At 49.5% G+C, this 12,688-nt stretch overlaps 1 protein-coding gene across 6 annotated transcripts in view; it reads right to left on the bottom strand.

Annotated features, from left to right (window-relative positions):
- Positions 1–12,688, bottom strand: part of RNF43 (ring finger protein 43) — a 67,526-nt gene that overhangs the window by 18,737 nt on the left and 36,101 nt on the right. The window contains exon 2 of one of the 6 annotated variants that reach the window (XM_084984969.1): positions 1,544–1,603. The exons of the other annotated variants lie outside the window; for them this stretch is intronic. Within the exon in view, the coding sequence (XP_084841095.1) occupies positions 1,544–1,552 (9 nt within the window). The 5' untranslated portion in view covers positions 1,553–1,603. The remainder of the gene's footprint in view (positions 1–1,543; positions 1,604–12,688) is intronic. 6 annotated transcript variants of the gene reach the window in all.

Raw genomic sequence — 12,688 nt, forward strand, 5'->3', positions numbered from 1 at the left:
TGGCTTTGAATTGTATCGTTGTAAATACAAATCTGTGGGCAGGGGGTGTTGAGGTGGCAGGGAGTTCCATTCTTGCTCCCAGAAATTAAGGGCTATTAGTCTGGTCGTGATCCAGTTTAGTGTGGGAGGAAGGTTATAGGTGCCCCCAACCCCCAGGAAAAGACTGCGGCATGGGTTTGAAGCTGGAGCCCCCGTCTCCACAAGCTCCATCAGTCTGTCCATCTGCCCTATCACTTCTTCATTCCACCAAACCTGAAGGCCCCCTTGGTGCCGGCCCGGTACGTGGCCTTGAGGACTTGACAGTGACTAAGACAGGCTCCTTGCCTTAAAGAAGCTCAGGAGACAAGCAGGCAAACACTATATTGTGATGGCTTTTTTTTTTTTTTCCTCGATTTTTAGGGCTGCACGTGTGGCATGTGGAAGTTCCCAGGCTAGGGGTCAAATCAGAGCTGCAGTCGCTGGCCTACACCACAGCTCACAGCAACACTGGATCCTTAATCTACTGCGTGAGGTCAGGGATTGAACCTGCATCCTCATGGATCCTAGTTGGGTTCATTTCTGCTGAGCCACAGGGGGAATCCCCTGTATTATGATGTTATGATGCTGGGTGTTCGTTCAGGGGCCTGTGGGAGGGGGGAGGAGGGCGACTACAAATCCTGTGCAGGGAGGACAGAGGGACTTCAGTGCTTCCTTGGGAACTGAAAAGGTATGTGTTCACCCAGTGGACCGGCGGCAAGGGGGAGGGTCCTCTCCTGGCAGAGGAAGCAGCCTATGCGGAGGTGGGGGCACAGAAATGGGGTTAGAGAGACGGCAGGCAGTTAGGTCTGGCCCGGAGGGAAGGCTGGAGCGGAGGCTGGAAAGGCCAGCGAGAGCAGGGACCACAGATTTGCATTTGAGAAGGATCTCCTTGGTGGCAAGAGGACGGGCGGTGCAGCGAGGAGTCCCAGGTCAGCTGGTCCAGGGGAAGGAAGGACGTGATCCCTTCCTTCAGGAACAACACGCAGCGCCTCAGACGCCTACAGCTTCGCTTTCTCCCCTCCCTGCCCCTGGCCCAGCTTTCTCAGGATGCATCTCACCAGCCAGAGGGGAGAGTCCCTTGGAGAAGAGCAGTCTTTAGAAAAGGATTTGTAAATTTTTATTTTATCTTTGCTTTGTAGGGCCGCACCCGAAGCATATGCAAGTACCCAGGCTAGGGGTTGAATGGGAGCTGTAGCTGCCAGTCTACACCACAGCCACAGCAACACAGCTCACGGCAACACCAGCTCCTTAACGCACTGAGTGAGGTCAGGGATTGAACCCGCATCCTCAGGGATCCTAGTCGGGTTTGTTTCTGCTGAGCCACAACAGGCACTCCCAGATTTGCAAATTTTTAACCACCCTGCTGCCCCTACCCGGGCCTCTGCAAGGGGAACCTGCAGAGCTACATGGCAAGAGGATGCTGAGAAGGAGGAACACACATGCGGTCAGAGTCCCCAGACTTCCCCAGTCCCGAACGAACAACCATGGAAGAAGGAAGGGGAGGAAGTTAACCATGAGTAAATACCTTTGGCATGCCAGAGCCTGTAGATGGTATCTCACTGTGAGGTAGGTGTGATCATTCCCACTTAAAGAAGAGAGAGAAGCTTGAGGCTCAGAGAAATTAAGGTCACACAAGAGTAGAACCTAGCTCTGTCTGACTCCACCCTCTGGAGTCAGTGAATCCAAATGAACCATATAGTCACCTTGACATTGCCATGCAAATATGATGATGACCCTTTACAATTATGGAGCAAATACGGGGCAGGGGGGCAGTGATTGTTCTAAGCACTTTGGTGCAGGAACTCTTTTTATCCTCGAGCAACCCTGTAACTGCTCCATTTTAAAAATGAGGAAACTGGCGTTCCCATCACGGCTCAGCAGAAACGCATCTGACTAGTATCCATAAGGACGTGGGTTTAATCCTTGGCCTCGCTCAAGTGGGTTAAGGATCCGGCATTGCGGTGAGCTGTGGCGTAGGTCACAGACGCAGCTCGGATCCTGTGTTGCTGTGGCTGTGGTGTAGGCCGGCAGCTGTAGCTCTGATTCCACCCCTAGCCTGGGAACCTCCATATGCTGAGGGTGCAGCCCTAAAAAGACAAAAAAAAAAAATGAGGACACTGAGGCAATGAATAGTTAAGTAGCATCCCCAGGATGACACAGAAGAAATGGAAAGATGTAGGATAAAGTAAAAAAAAGAAAAAATTAAGAACACACTCCATTTGACTTTGGAAACATGATAAACTTCCCCCAATTCAAGACTAAGAAAATAGGCCTTCCTAATTACACATTCCTAGAGCACCCGGGCCCAAGGACAAGTCCCCGAGACATTGGTGGTGACGTCCAGGACTCTGTCCTCCACCCTCCTCTCACTCTCCACGGTCCCCCTGGGTGACCCAGCCACTCCCACACAGAGGTGGTTAATTCCAAATGTGCAGCCCAGCCCTCTCTTGCGTTCCAGACCCCAGGCGGGACCTGGATGTTTCTGCCTGAAGAAGCTTAAACGAGACCCCTCAAACTCAGCGTGTTCCACACGGAACGAATCATTTTATCCCTCAAAGCTGCTCCTCCCGTGTTCCCGCTCCGAGGGACTAGAACGGCTCTCCACCTGTTACCCAGTCAGACGTCGTCTTCCTCGTCTCCTCCAACCTCAATTCACCCCCCGCCGCCACCACCACTCACCAAGCCCCAAATCCTAACAAGTCTGGCTCCTGGACACGTCTCTGACTTGTCCCTTTGCTGTTCCCAGCGCAGCCACTCTACCACACGCCGCCGTCGATGCTCTGCCACTTGATGAGCTCACCCCACTCGGGGCTCTCTACTGAGGCCACAGGGCGTGTCACTCCTCCTCTTTAGGCTCAGAAAGGGCTCCTCAGAGCTCTAAGCCTGCACTTTTATTTTATTTATTTATTTATTTATTTATTTATTTATTTATTTATTTTGTCTTTTTGCCATTTATTGGGCCGCTCCCGCGGCATATGGAGGTTCCCAGGCTAGGGGTCCAATCGGAGCTGTAGCTGCCAACCCATACCAGAGCCACAGCGACTCAGGATCTGAGCTGCGTCTGCAACCTACACCACAGCTCATGGCAACGCCGGATCCTTAACCCATTGAGCAAGGCCAGGGATCGAACCCGCAACCTCATGATTCCTAGTTGGATTCGTTAACCACTGTGCCACGACGGGAACTCCATAAGCCTGCACTTTTAAACACAGCTTCCAAGGCTCTGCCTGCTCCAGCTCAGGCCCTCAGGCCGGCCTCACGCTTACCATCCCTCTTGATACCCCTCCCTGCTGGTAACCCATGCTCCAGAAATAACTCGTTCCGTGTCCCCAAACGCTTTTGGCGCTTGCTGCTCCATCAGGAGAGGGAAGAAATTGCTCCTCCAGACCCCCAGAGTGCGCAGCATTTCCACAGCCCCAGACTCACCCCAGGGTATCTTAGTTGTCTGCAGACATCTGTCTCCCCCAGGCTGTGACTGACCCCTCTACCCCGTGCCTGCTACAGAGATTTAAAAATTTTTTTTTCTTGTCTTTTCTAGGGCTGCTCCTGCAGCATATGGAGGTTCCCAGGCTAGGGGTCGAATTGGAGCTGTTGCTGCCGCCTACACCACAGCCACAGCAAAGCGGGATCTGAGCTGCGTCTGCGACCTACACCACAGCTCATGGCAACGCCAGATCCCTAACCCACCTAGCAAGGCCAGGGATCGAACCCGCAACCTCATGGTTCCTAGTTGAATTCGTTAACCACTGAGCCACGACGGGAACTTCAGGTTTTTAAATTAAATGTTGAATGTCTGCAACCAGTTAACTGAGAGTTACCTATGGAGACAACACCATGCACACCAACATCCTGATAATGGTAGTTTGAGGAGAGGAATGAAAGAGCCGGTAAAGAGAGACTTTGGTGCTTTGCTTTGAGTACTTCGATCATAGGATAATATGTGGAGATATTGAGTTTTCTCTCGTGCTATTGTGGAAGGAAAAAAAAAAAAGAACGAAAGCTACTTATATGTTGTTCCTGTCTTTGCTCTCCTCCCATTCCGAGAAGCTCACCTTCTACTTCCTTGATTCAGGGGCATTTGCCAAAAGCAAATGTTGCTAAAGACCTGTCTTGGCGGGAATGTGAGTGTCCTGAAGGCAGAAAGGAGTGTGTCAGTGGGGGCTGGGGTGGGGGCGGCAGGTCATCCGAGCCCCTGGAATCCTGAGCGGGGAGGGGTGCGGGAGATGCGTCCAGTTGTGGGATTCTACAGTCTGCGCTCCAGGAGGGGTGGACCCCAAGGGCTGGACCCTGGCAACGTTGCTTTGCCCACCTGAGTTTCAAGGGAACACTTGCGCTTGGACATTAGGCATGTTTGTGGTGACCAGTGTGAACGAGACTAAGGTAGCTCAGTCTTGGCTGCTCTATGAGGGGAGTTCCCATGAAAAGAAATTTCTATCCACCTAGTGGGATAGGACCTTGAAGTCAGGTTTACTTGGATAAAAAGAACACAGGCGTTCTCTTGTGGCTCAGCAAGATTAAGGATCCAGCACGGTCATTGCAGCAACTTGGATCGTTGCTGTGGTATGGGTTCGGTCCCTGGCCCGGGAAACTTCCATATGCCACAAATAACAGCCAAAAAAGAAAAGACAGCAGCAGGGTCTTTCTGGTATAGTCCTATCTGTGGCATGACACCCATGCTCACCACACTCTTGTCTGGTTCGAGCCTTTTACAGTGAGTTTCTCAAGGACGCATCACCAGATTAAAAACAGAAGCCAAGAGAAGGCCATTCGACCAGGGTGCTGTTCATCCCTAGCAGGGCAGTGTAACACAGGGGCCGTGGCGTCCTCCTCCTCCAGGGAATTTTCAGCTGGGAAGAGGGCTCCTGAGAAGAAAACATCTAAATACATCTGCTTGCTTGGGATGCAAGTTCTCCTACTAATAAAGATGCAAACACAGATTTCTACATTGGCCACCTGTCCTCAGTGACACCTGGGGAGGGCCAAGAGAAGTGGGCTTGGAGGACTTGGGCAGAGTAGGGTGGGGATGGGGGTGGGGGCACTGGAAACTTGGTGGGCATAAGGATCAGTTATTTGCATCTTCTTGGAAGATCGGGAGATGTGACCCGACCTGCCCCCAGTCCCAGATGCTTCTGTGAGAAGCAAATTAAGAGGACTTGCCCTTAGGGTCCAGGCCACTCTGGCTGAGAACTCAGCTTTGCACACACATTCTAAACACCTAAGATAAAGACATAGGGCTTGGAGTTCCCACTGTGGAGCAGCAGGTTAAGGATCCAGTATTGCCACAGGTGTGGCTTAGATTCAGTCCCTGGCCTAAGAACGTCCATATGCCATAAGTGTGACCATTTAAAAAAAAAAAAAAAGATGGAGTTCCTGTCATGGCGCAGTGGTTAATGAATCCGACTAGGAACCATGAGGTTGTGGGTTCAATCCCTGGCCTTGCTCAGTGGGTTAGGGATCCGGCATTGCCCTGAGCTGTGGTGTAGGTTGCAGACGTGGCTCGGATCCCGTGTTGCTGTGGCTGTGGTGTAGACCAGTGGCTACAGCTCTGATTGGACCCCTAGCCTGGGAACCTCCATTAATTAAATAAAATTAAAACCTCCATTAATTAAATAACCTCCTTAATTAAATAAAATGAATTTAAAAAGATGTAGGTCTTTAGAGGTATGTGTTTCATACTCTCGAGTCTGTTCTCTATGTCTCTGTCCTTCTCCTTAAACTTATTTGTTCTGATTTTTGCCTTCCCTCCTCAAACAAACAGACCTAAGTTTCCAGTACCGCCCCCCCTGCCCCCCCCCCATTTACCTATGTGATCTGGGGCGGGTTGTTACATAGCTTTGCTGAGCCCCATATTCCTCATCTTAAGAATGGATTTAAAGGCCTCCGGATTATTGTGAAGCCTGGGGATAAGGGACCTCGAGTGCCTAGCATGGAGCCTGACAAGCTCAGTAAGTGTTCGTTACACAGTAGTTGTTCTCGTGATCACATCTGCAATAATAAAGTCCCTCCTTATTCCTGGAAGGGACAGAGCCCTCTCACTTCTTCCCTGGCGATCATCACAGTGCCTCTGAATGCCAGCGTGCCAAGGGGCACAGACCGGGACAGCTCATTATCCACGGTCACTTCCCTCCTGTGTTCAGCCCTCCAAACCCCACTGAACAAGCTCTTCCAGTTCTCAGCCCGCCTCCTTCCCATGGAGGCGGCCATGTGATCTCATTACCTCCTCACAAAGGGCATTCCAGGGCTCAACTGAGCCCCGAACCTAATGCTGGTCTCACTTTATCCGTGGCATCTCCTCCTCTTGGGGCGTGTGCTTTTGCGAGCAATTCTTTACTGTCTCCTGGTTCCCAGCCACCCTCCTCCCCACCCAGTTCTGCCGCAATAATCTCCTAGTTCTCTGATTCCACATACAGACCTTCACCCAGGCCTTGGACAGGTAACTTTACTGCCTGCTACAATTTTGCCTTTGTAATCAGGAAAATTGGCCAGGCATCAAAGGCACCTTCTCCCCATTTCCTCTTTTCAGATTTTATAATCACCCTCTCCTGTGCAACCTCCATGACCTGAACTTGGAACCACCTGACTTTTATCTCAGGCGGTAGGACACACCAGCATCATAAAGTCAAGCTCCTGCAGCTGGAGGGGGCTGGGAAAAAACCGATTGGCATGCTATTTCTGGCTCCCAGCACCAGAATAGTCTCTGAGGCCCAGTTTGGTCATCTTGCCCTTTACTTAAAGAGGTCAATGCTCACATTTGCAGATTAGATCTTTTTTTTTTTTTTTTTTTTTTTTTTGCTTTTCAGGACTGCACCCGCAGAACCTCCCTATGGAGGTTCCCAGGCTAGGGGTCAAATTGGAGCTGTAGCTGCCGGCCTATGCCACAACCACAGCCACACCAGATCCGAGCAACGTCTGCAACCTACACCACAACTCACCACAACGCCGGATCCTTAACCATTGAGCAAGGCCAGGGATCGAACTTGCAACCTCATGGTTCCTAGTCAGATTCGTTTCCGCTGCGCCACGACGGGAACTCCTCTGCAGGTTAGACCTTAATGGCAATTGTTTAGGCTTGGATGTGCAACTTTGAGGCCTCATTCCCATCCATACCTTAGCCTGCATCTCTACCTCTCTGGGATGGCTAAGCTTCCTAATAAATTAAATTGGGAGGCTAGGGAATTGTTGAGAGGATCTTCCCTGTATCTGCTTTGTTAAAATGCTATTACATTTACAAGGAAAATATATTCCTGCTTAATTGTGTAGGTTTTTTGAACTACCCAAGATTGGTGGGATGAGGGCAGCATGACCTTGATTGAAAGGGACAAGCAGAGAGAGGATGGATGGCCGAGGCCTCTAGTATTTCTTACTTGATCCAGAAAACCTTCTTGGGGGCAGAGGTGCTGGTGAGGAAGCAGGCTGACAAGAGAAGAGCTGAAAGGATGCACCAGCCTCCAAGAGAAGGCAGGTAACTAAGGGAGGAGCTGAGCCCACTAATGGTCCAGTCTGGGGCTTTGCTGATTGAAGCTCTTCGTATTTGGTGAAAGAATGAATTAAACTCAATTTGCATCCAGCTGCCATACATGTTATAAAAGAGGAATCACTAACAGCTGGTCTAGACCTATAGAGGATGGATCTTCAAAACTTGCTCTACGCAGAGGAGGAACGTGAGCCTCACATTACAGATGGGTCATGGTTACATGGGGAGGTTGGTAAAGGAGGCTGAGGTCTCCTAAATTCAACCCGTCCTATCGGAGGTACCACCCTTGAGGTCCCTGACTACTTGGCCACACCTCCTCCAGGTCTATGTGCTGGGAAGTATCATTTGGCACAACCACCATCAGCCAAGTACTATGATGCTGGACAGAGGACTTCAGGACCCACATTTCTAGAATTTTCAAACTTGAGTCATTCTCAGCTACAAGACAGGAGCCAGGTCCATCTGCTCCTTTCCCCCCCTGGGCCCAGGCTCTCTCTGCTCAGCACCTTCAGCTTCCTTTTTCTCCCCTTGGGCTTATCTCATCTCTTCTAGCCACAACAAGGCACCCAGACCCAGACGCTACTCGGACATGCTCTCCCAGTGAATAGTCCATGTGGTCTCGGATGAGAAAGGTGTGTCCTGAAATTGGAGGGCACGGGAGCTCAGACCCAGGCTGTCATCTCCCTCACTGCCTTGCCCCGCAGTAGAGCCTTCATTCTTCAAGTTAAAAATTCGTCTCTCCTTGTCTCAGATCATGTCCAAGCCCCTTGATGTAACTGGACCTCTTAAGCCTACGATGGCCCCATGGTGTGGCTTTCTTGACCCCATGCTCTCACAGGGTCATAGGCAGAGTCATGAGCAGGAAGAAGAGCAGGCGGAGAAAGAAGGAGGAGCTAACTATCTTAGTTGCTTTTGAGATAAAAAGAAATCAGAGGAGAACCTTATTGAGCAGTAACCAGACAGAGAGGAGAAAAATCTCAACCACCCAAGAGGTAGAGTTTTTGTCCATTATATTCCCATATAGAAACAGGGTTTGTCCTGACTCAGTCCAGAATCCCCTCCAGCTACGCATGAGGTTAGGAGCCAGGGAGAGGGAGCCCATCAAATACCATGTTATTTGCACCAGTGAGCTTTGGAAGGAAGGCTATAAAATAGAACGCCAAGGCTCTGAGGCCCACGAAGGTCAAGACCCAAGTCATGTGATTGGGACACTTATCCTCCATCAGGTGGGGAATTCACCTGCCTCAAACTGCTAAGAATCCTACCAAGAAGTCCCGAAATGTCAGCTGAGTTCTGCCACTCAGAGGGTGACCACTGTCACGGGGAGATTCTGCCACCCCCACTCACCTCCATCCCATAGGAGGCATCATTTGAGATCCCTATTTAGCCGGGTCTTGTTCAAAGAGGTCCCCCACAGCAAGGTTGAGGTCTTAACATGGGTGGCAGTGTCGCAGGAGCAATACTGTCCCTCACGTTTCCAGGATAAGGATCTAAGGAAGCTTTGGACAGGGTTCTTCCCAGAAACGACCCTAACTCCTAGCACAAAGAGGTAAGTTTACTCACTTAACCCACTGTGCTATTTGCAAGCAGCCGTGACACAGTCTGCTTTATTACTCGGCTATTCTCATTCTAGCCAAACTCATGCCAGAGACGGTAGGAACTGAGAAACCTGCCATAAGCGAGGAGTGCTTGTCTTTAAGTAATTATTTAGATGAAGATTTTAATGCTGAAAAGGCCCAAGACTAAAACCAGACAATCCTTGTGAAAATGACCAAAGAAATGACGCTTGAGGAAGTCAGATTATTTATTTAAATGTGCCAGAAGTGTATCAGGGTTACCAGCAGAGCTACTCAAGCATTGCTAAGTGTGGTGATTTCAGTGCAAGAGTGTGAAATGGCTAAATTAATCTGGTTGCTTCACACACACACACACACTCCATGTCTTTTGGGCTCAGTCTCCTGCTCAGAGGCTGCCCTGCAAACTCTGCTCCACACCGCTGTCTTAGAAGCCCTTTGAGGGCAGATATGGCATCTAAAGGGGCCAGCTCAACCAAGTCTATGCTCAGGATTTAACTGTCACAATGTGAGTGGGGACGGGGTGAAGCTATGGAGTTTGCCTGACTGATCCCAATCCCCAGCTCCTGGGCAGGAACATACACTATTCCATTTACATGGCAAAGAGGAAAAGACACGGGGCATGGGCCTGTGCTTCCATGGAGAAACAATGGAGGGAAGACAGGGGCAGCGGTGCTTAGAAATGACATCAGGAGGAAGACAAAATGATTTCAAGCCACAGCCAACATAGATGCCCAGTCTCTCCTCAGAAGCCATTGGGGTTTGAGATCAGGCCAAGGAGGCTTCTGTTCAGAAGAGGCAATAGTCAGGAGAGGCTTGTGTTGGAGGCAGCCCAAGGGCTCCAGGCTGACTGCTGACAGCCCTTTGACCACAGCTCTGAACCCCCGTCCATGGGGTGGCCCTGGGGAAGAGGCCTGCTTTAGGGGGAGTGTTTAATGATTTGCCAGCAAAGAACAAGGCAAACAGACTGCTGGCAGCGGCCTGGATGCAACAAGAGGGTGGATTTTTATTCCGACCCACCATGCAGTCTTCTAGGCAGGGGATAAAAGAAAAAGGAAGACATGTGTTGCGAGAGCCTAGGAGGGACTGCCATTCGGGCTCAGCATTTCACTGGGTCTCTGCGGACGGTGCCTGGATATTTTGGCACTGGGGCCAGTTGGTATTTCCATCCTCAGAATATTTTAGTCATTCCTAAGAGCAGCATCTCTGGAGCTCCTAGGAACTAAAAAGGAAGATACCTAAGTGGCCGCTTATGGCAGAGTTCTAGGTGTTAAAGAGAACGAAGCCAAAAAAAAAAAAAAAAATCACTGCTTTTGCTCTTAAATCTTTTACAGGAAATGGAAAAGATGGGAGAGTAGGTGGCTCGCTGCTACACTCCTTTTACTGTCTCTTCCCATGAACCTTTCCCCTATTTCCTCAGCTCTAGAGAAAAAAAGGGGGGGCATCTTCCTTCCCCCTGTGAGCCAAAGACTCCAAGCTCTAAGCCCTCCAGTTCCCCACCCCTTTTTGCCCTTGACCTCCTAGGCTCCCCATACTGGGTCCTTCTTCGGTCCTCTCACCAGGCTCCAGTCCCCCAGATGAAATGCTTTCTCCCATATAGTCTCCTAAAGTGACAGATTCTCAAATTCCCAAGTGACGCTTACCTCTCACAGTTAGTCGTAGCAGTGTTCCACCCTCCACAGGGTTTCTGACCCACTCTCCTACCCATTTCCTCCAGCAGAAGGCCTGGTTCTTAATAGATGTTCAACAAAACACTAGTCCTTTCCTCCTTCACGTCAAGTAGCTCCTGCGCACCTTCAAGTCAGGGACTGGGTCTTACTCATCCCTTAGCACAATGGCAGGTGTATGGCAGAGGTTGAGAAAAAAAAAAGTATGTTGAATTTTCTGTTTTAATAAACAGGGTTTAGATACGTTTGGTGGTTGCCTTGTCATCTGATCAGGATATGGTTATTTTCAGATTTCGGCTTTCTCTTCAGAAATCTTTATATTCCTATAAGTTTGAGTCAGCTTTGTAGTATTTTGACCTCTTAGCAAAGAAGAGTTCTCCTCCTTCCCTTTTATATGATGCCTAAACCTTCTCCATAACCCTGAACAAAATTCACTTCTTTCAGGAATAACTTCCTGCTTAAGCACCCATCCCCAGATACTTCATTGTCTTGCCTCAGTATCAATGTGCAGAGTCAAGCATAATACTCAATGCATTTCTCTGCCAAAAAAAGGGAATAGTTCCTGATCTCGAGACTAAAACCTGACGGTCATGCAGACACCTGCTCATGCACAAGAGTCCTAAGGCCCTTTGCGAAACAACACACTGGGATTGAAAATCCATGGAGCACGGCACAGACATACCGGAGACCATGGAACAAATGGGTAGACCAGCCTACTCTTGCTAGGTCACTCTTGGAAGTACTCTCCTGTCACTCTCTTGTCCTTTAGTCTATCTCATAGATCTGATGGGTGGTGGGGGGCTCCTCCTGGGCAGGAGCCATTTACAGACTTGTAAAACAATTTCACTTACCCATCATCCCTATAAATTCAAAGAAACTCTTGCCCACCACTGGCTTTAGGCCATCGTGTTGGCTGGGTGTCTCGGGTGAACTTCAGCCCCTACCAAGATTTTATGAGGACTTGGACCAGTGATCTGCATGGAAAAATTCAGAGTTGATTTACTCCCAACAGTATTCCATATTTTTTCAGAGTGGGTCTTTTCCCTTACCTTTATAAAATAGAATGAGAGATGAATTATATTTCCTTTCTATCTTCTTTATACCCTATAAAGTTGATGTGTCTGAAGCCCAGAGTTTACTTATTTATTTGGGCGGGGGGGCTGCACCCATGGCAGGTGGAAGTTCCTGGGCCAGGGATCGAACCCATGGCACAGCTGCAGCAATGCAGGATCCTTAACCCTGCACCACCCAGGAACTTCCTGAAGCCCAGAGTGTAAAGACTTCGGTTGAGGAACGCTTTGGTATCGTCACCCTTCCTTTGCTTCAGCCTTCCCAGCAGCCTGGTCAGATCCCAGCCTATTCTGGCCCCGAGGATGGAGGTGGTCTACCTCACGCCAGAGGTGGTTGTGTGTTCAAATATTCCACACAGCCCTTAACCTGTCCTTTGTGAACTCTGAGTCCTTTGTTACTTCCTAACTGCCCAAACCTCTTTAGCTTTCTTGCTAATAAGCACAGATGGTAAAAGATACCAAAAGATAATCAACAGGCTGATAAAAGGAAGAGAAATCTTCTCAGTTATCAGGTTAGCTCTGCTGAATAGAAGTTCCTGTTTGCATTTGTCAGGAAATTTGGGAGGTGCCATCATCAGACTTTGTGGGTGAAGGAAGTACTTAGAGAGTTAGGGAGGGAGCCAAATTCCTGGGTTGAGAGTTCACCGTGCAGTAAGGATCAATAGCTGCACTTTTGACTTGTACACTGTTATCAGGGTACAAGGCAACATTACCCTTTGTCCTTTTTAACTCTGCTAATGGAACCCTTCGCCCTAAATTAAGACCATTCTTCAGCTTTGATGTTGCATTTTATGTTAGCAAAGTGCACAAATTCCTTGGAAGAGACAACGCAATGCATACTGGGCCTGCAACCAGGACTCCCGAATGCTGAATGTGGACTTCATG

The sequence above is a fragment of the Sus scrofa genome, chromosome 12 (genome assembly GCF_054392235.1).
Source record: "Sus scrofa isolate SSC_HxYL_T2T_F1_AM1 chromosome 12, Sscrofa_HxYL_maternal_Yorkshire_Landrace_v2.0, whole genome shotgun sequence".
In the NCBI taxonomy this organism is placed as follows: Eukaryota; Metazoa; Chordata; class Mammalia; order Artiodactyla; family Suidae; genus Sus; species Sus scrofa.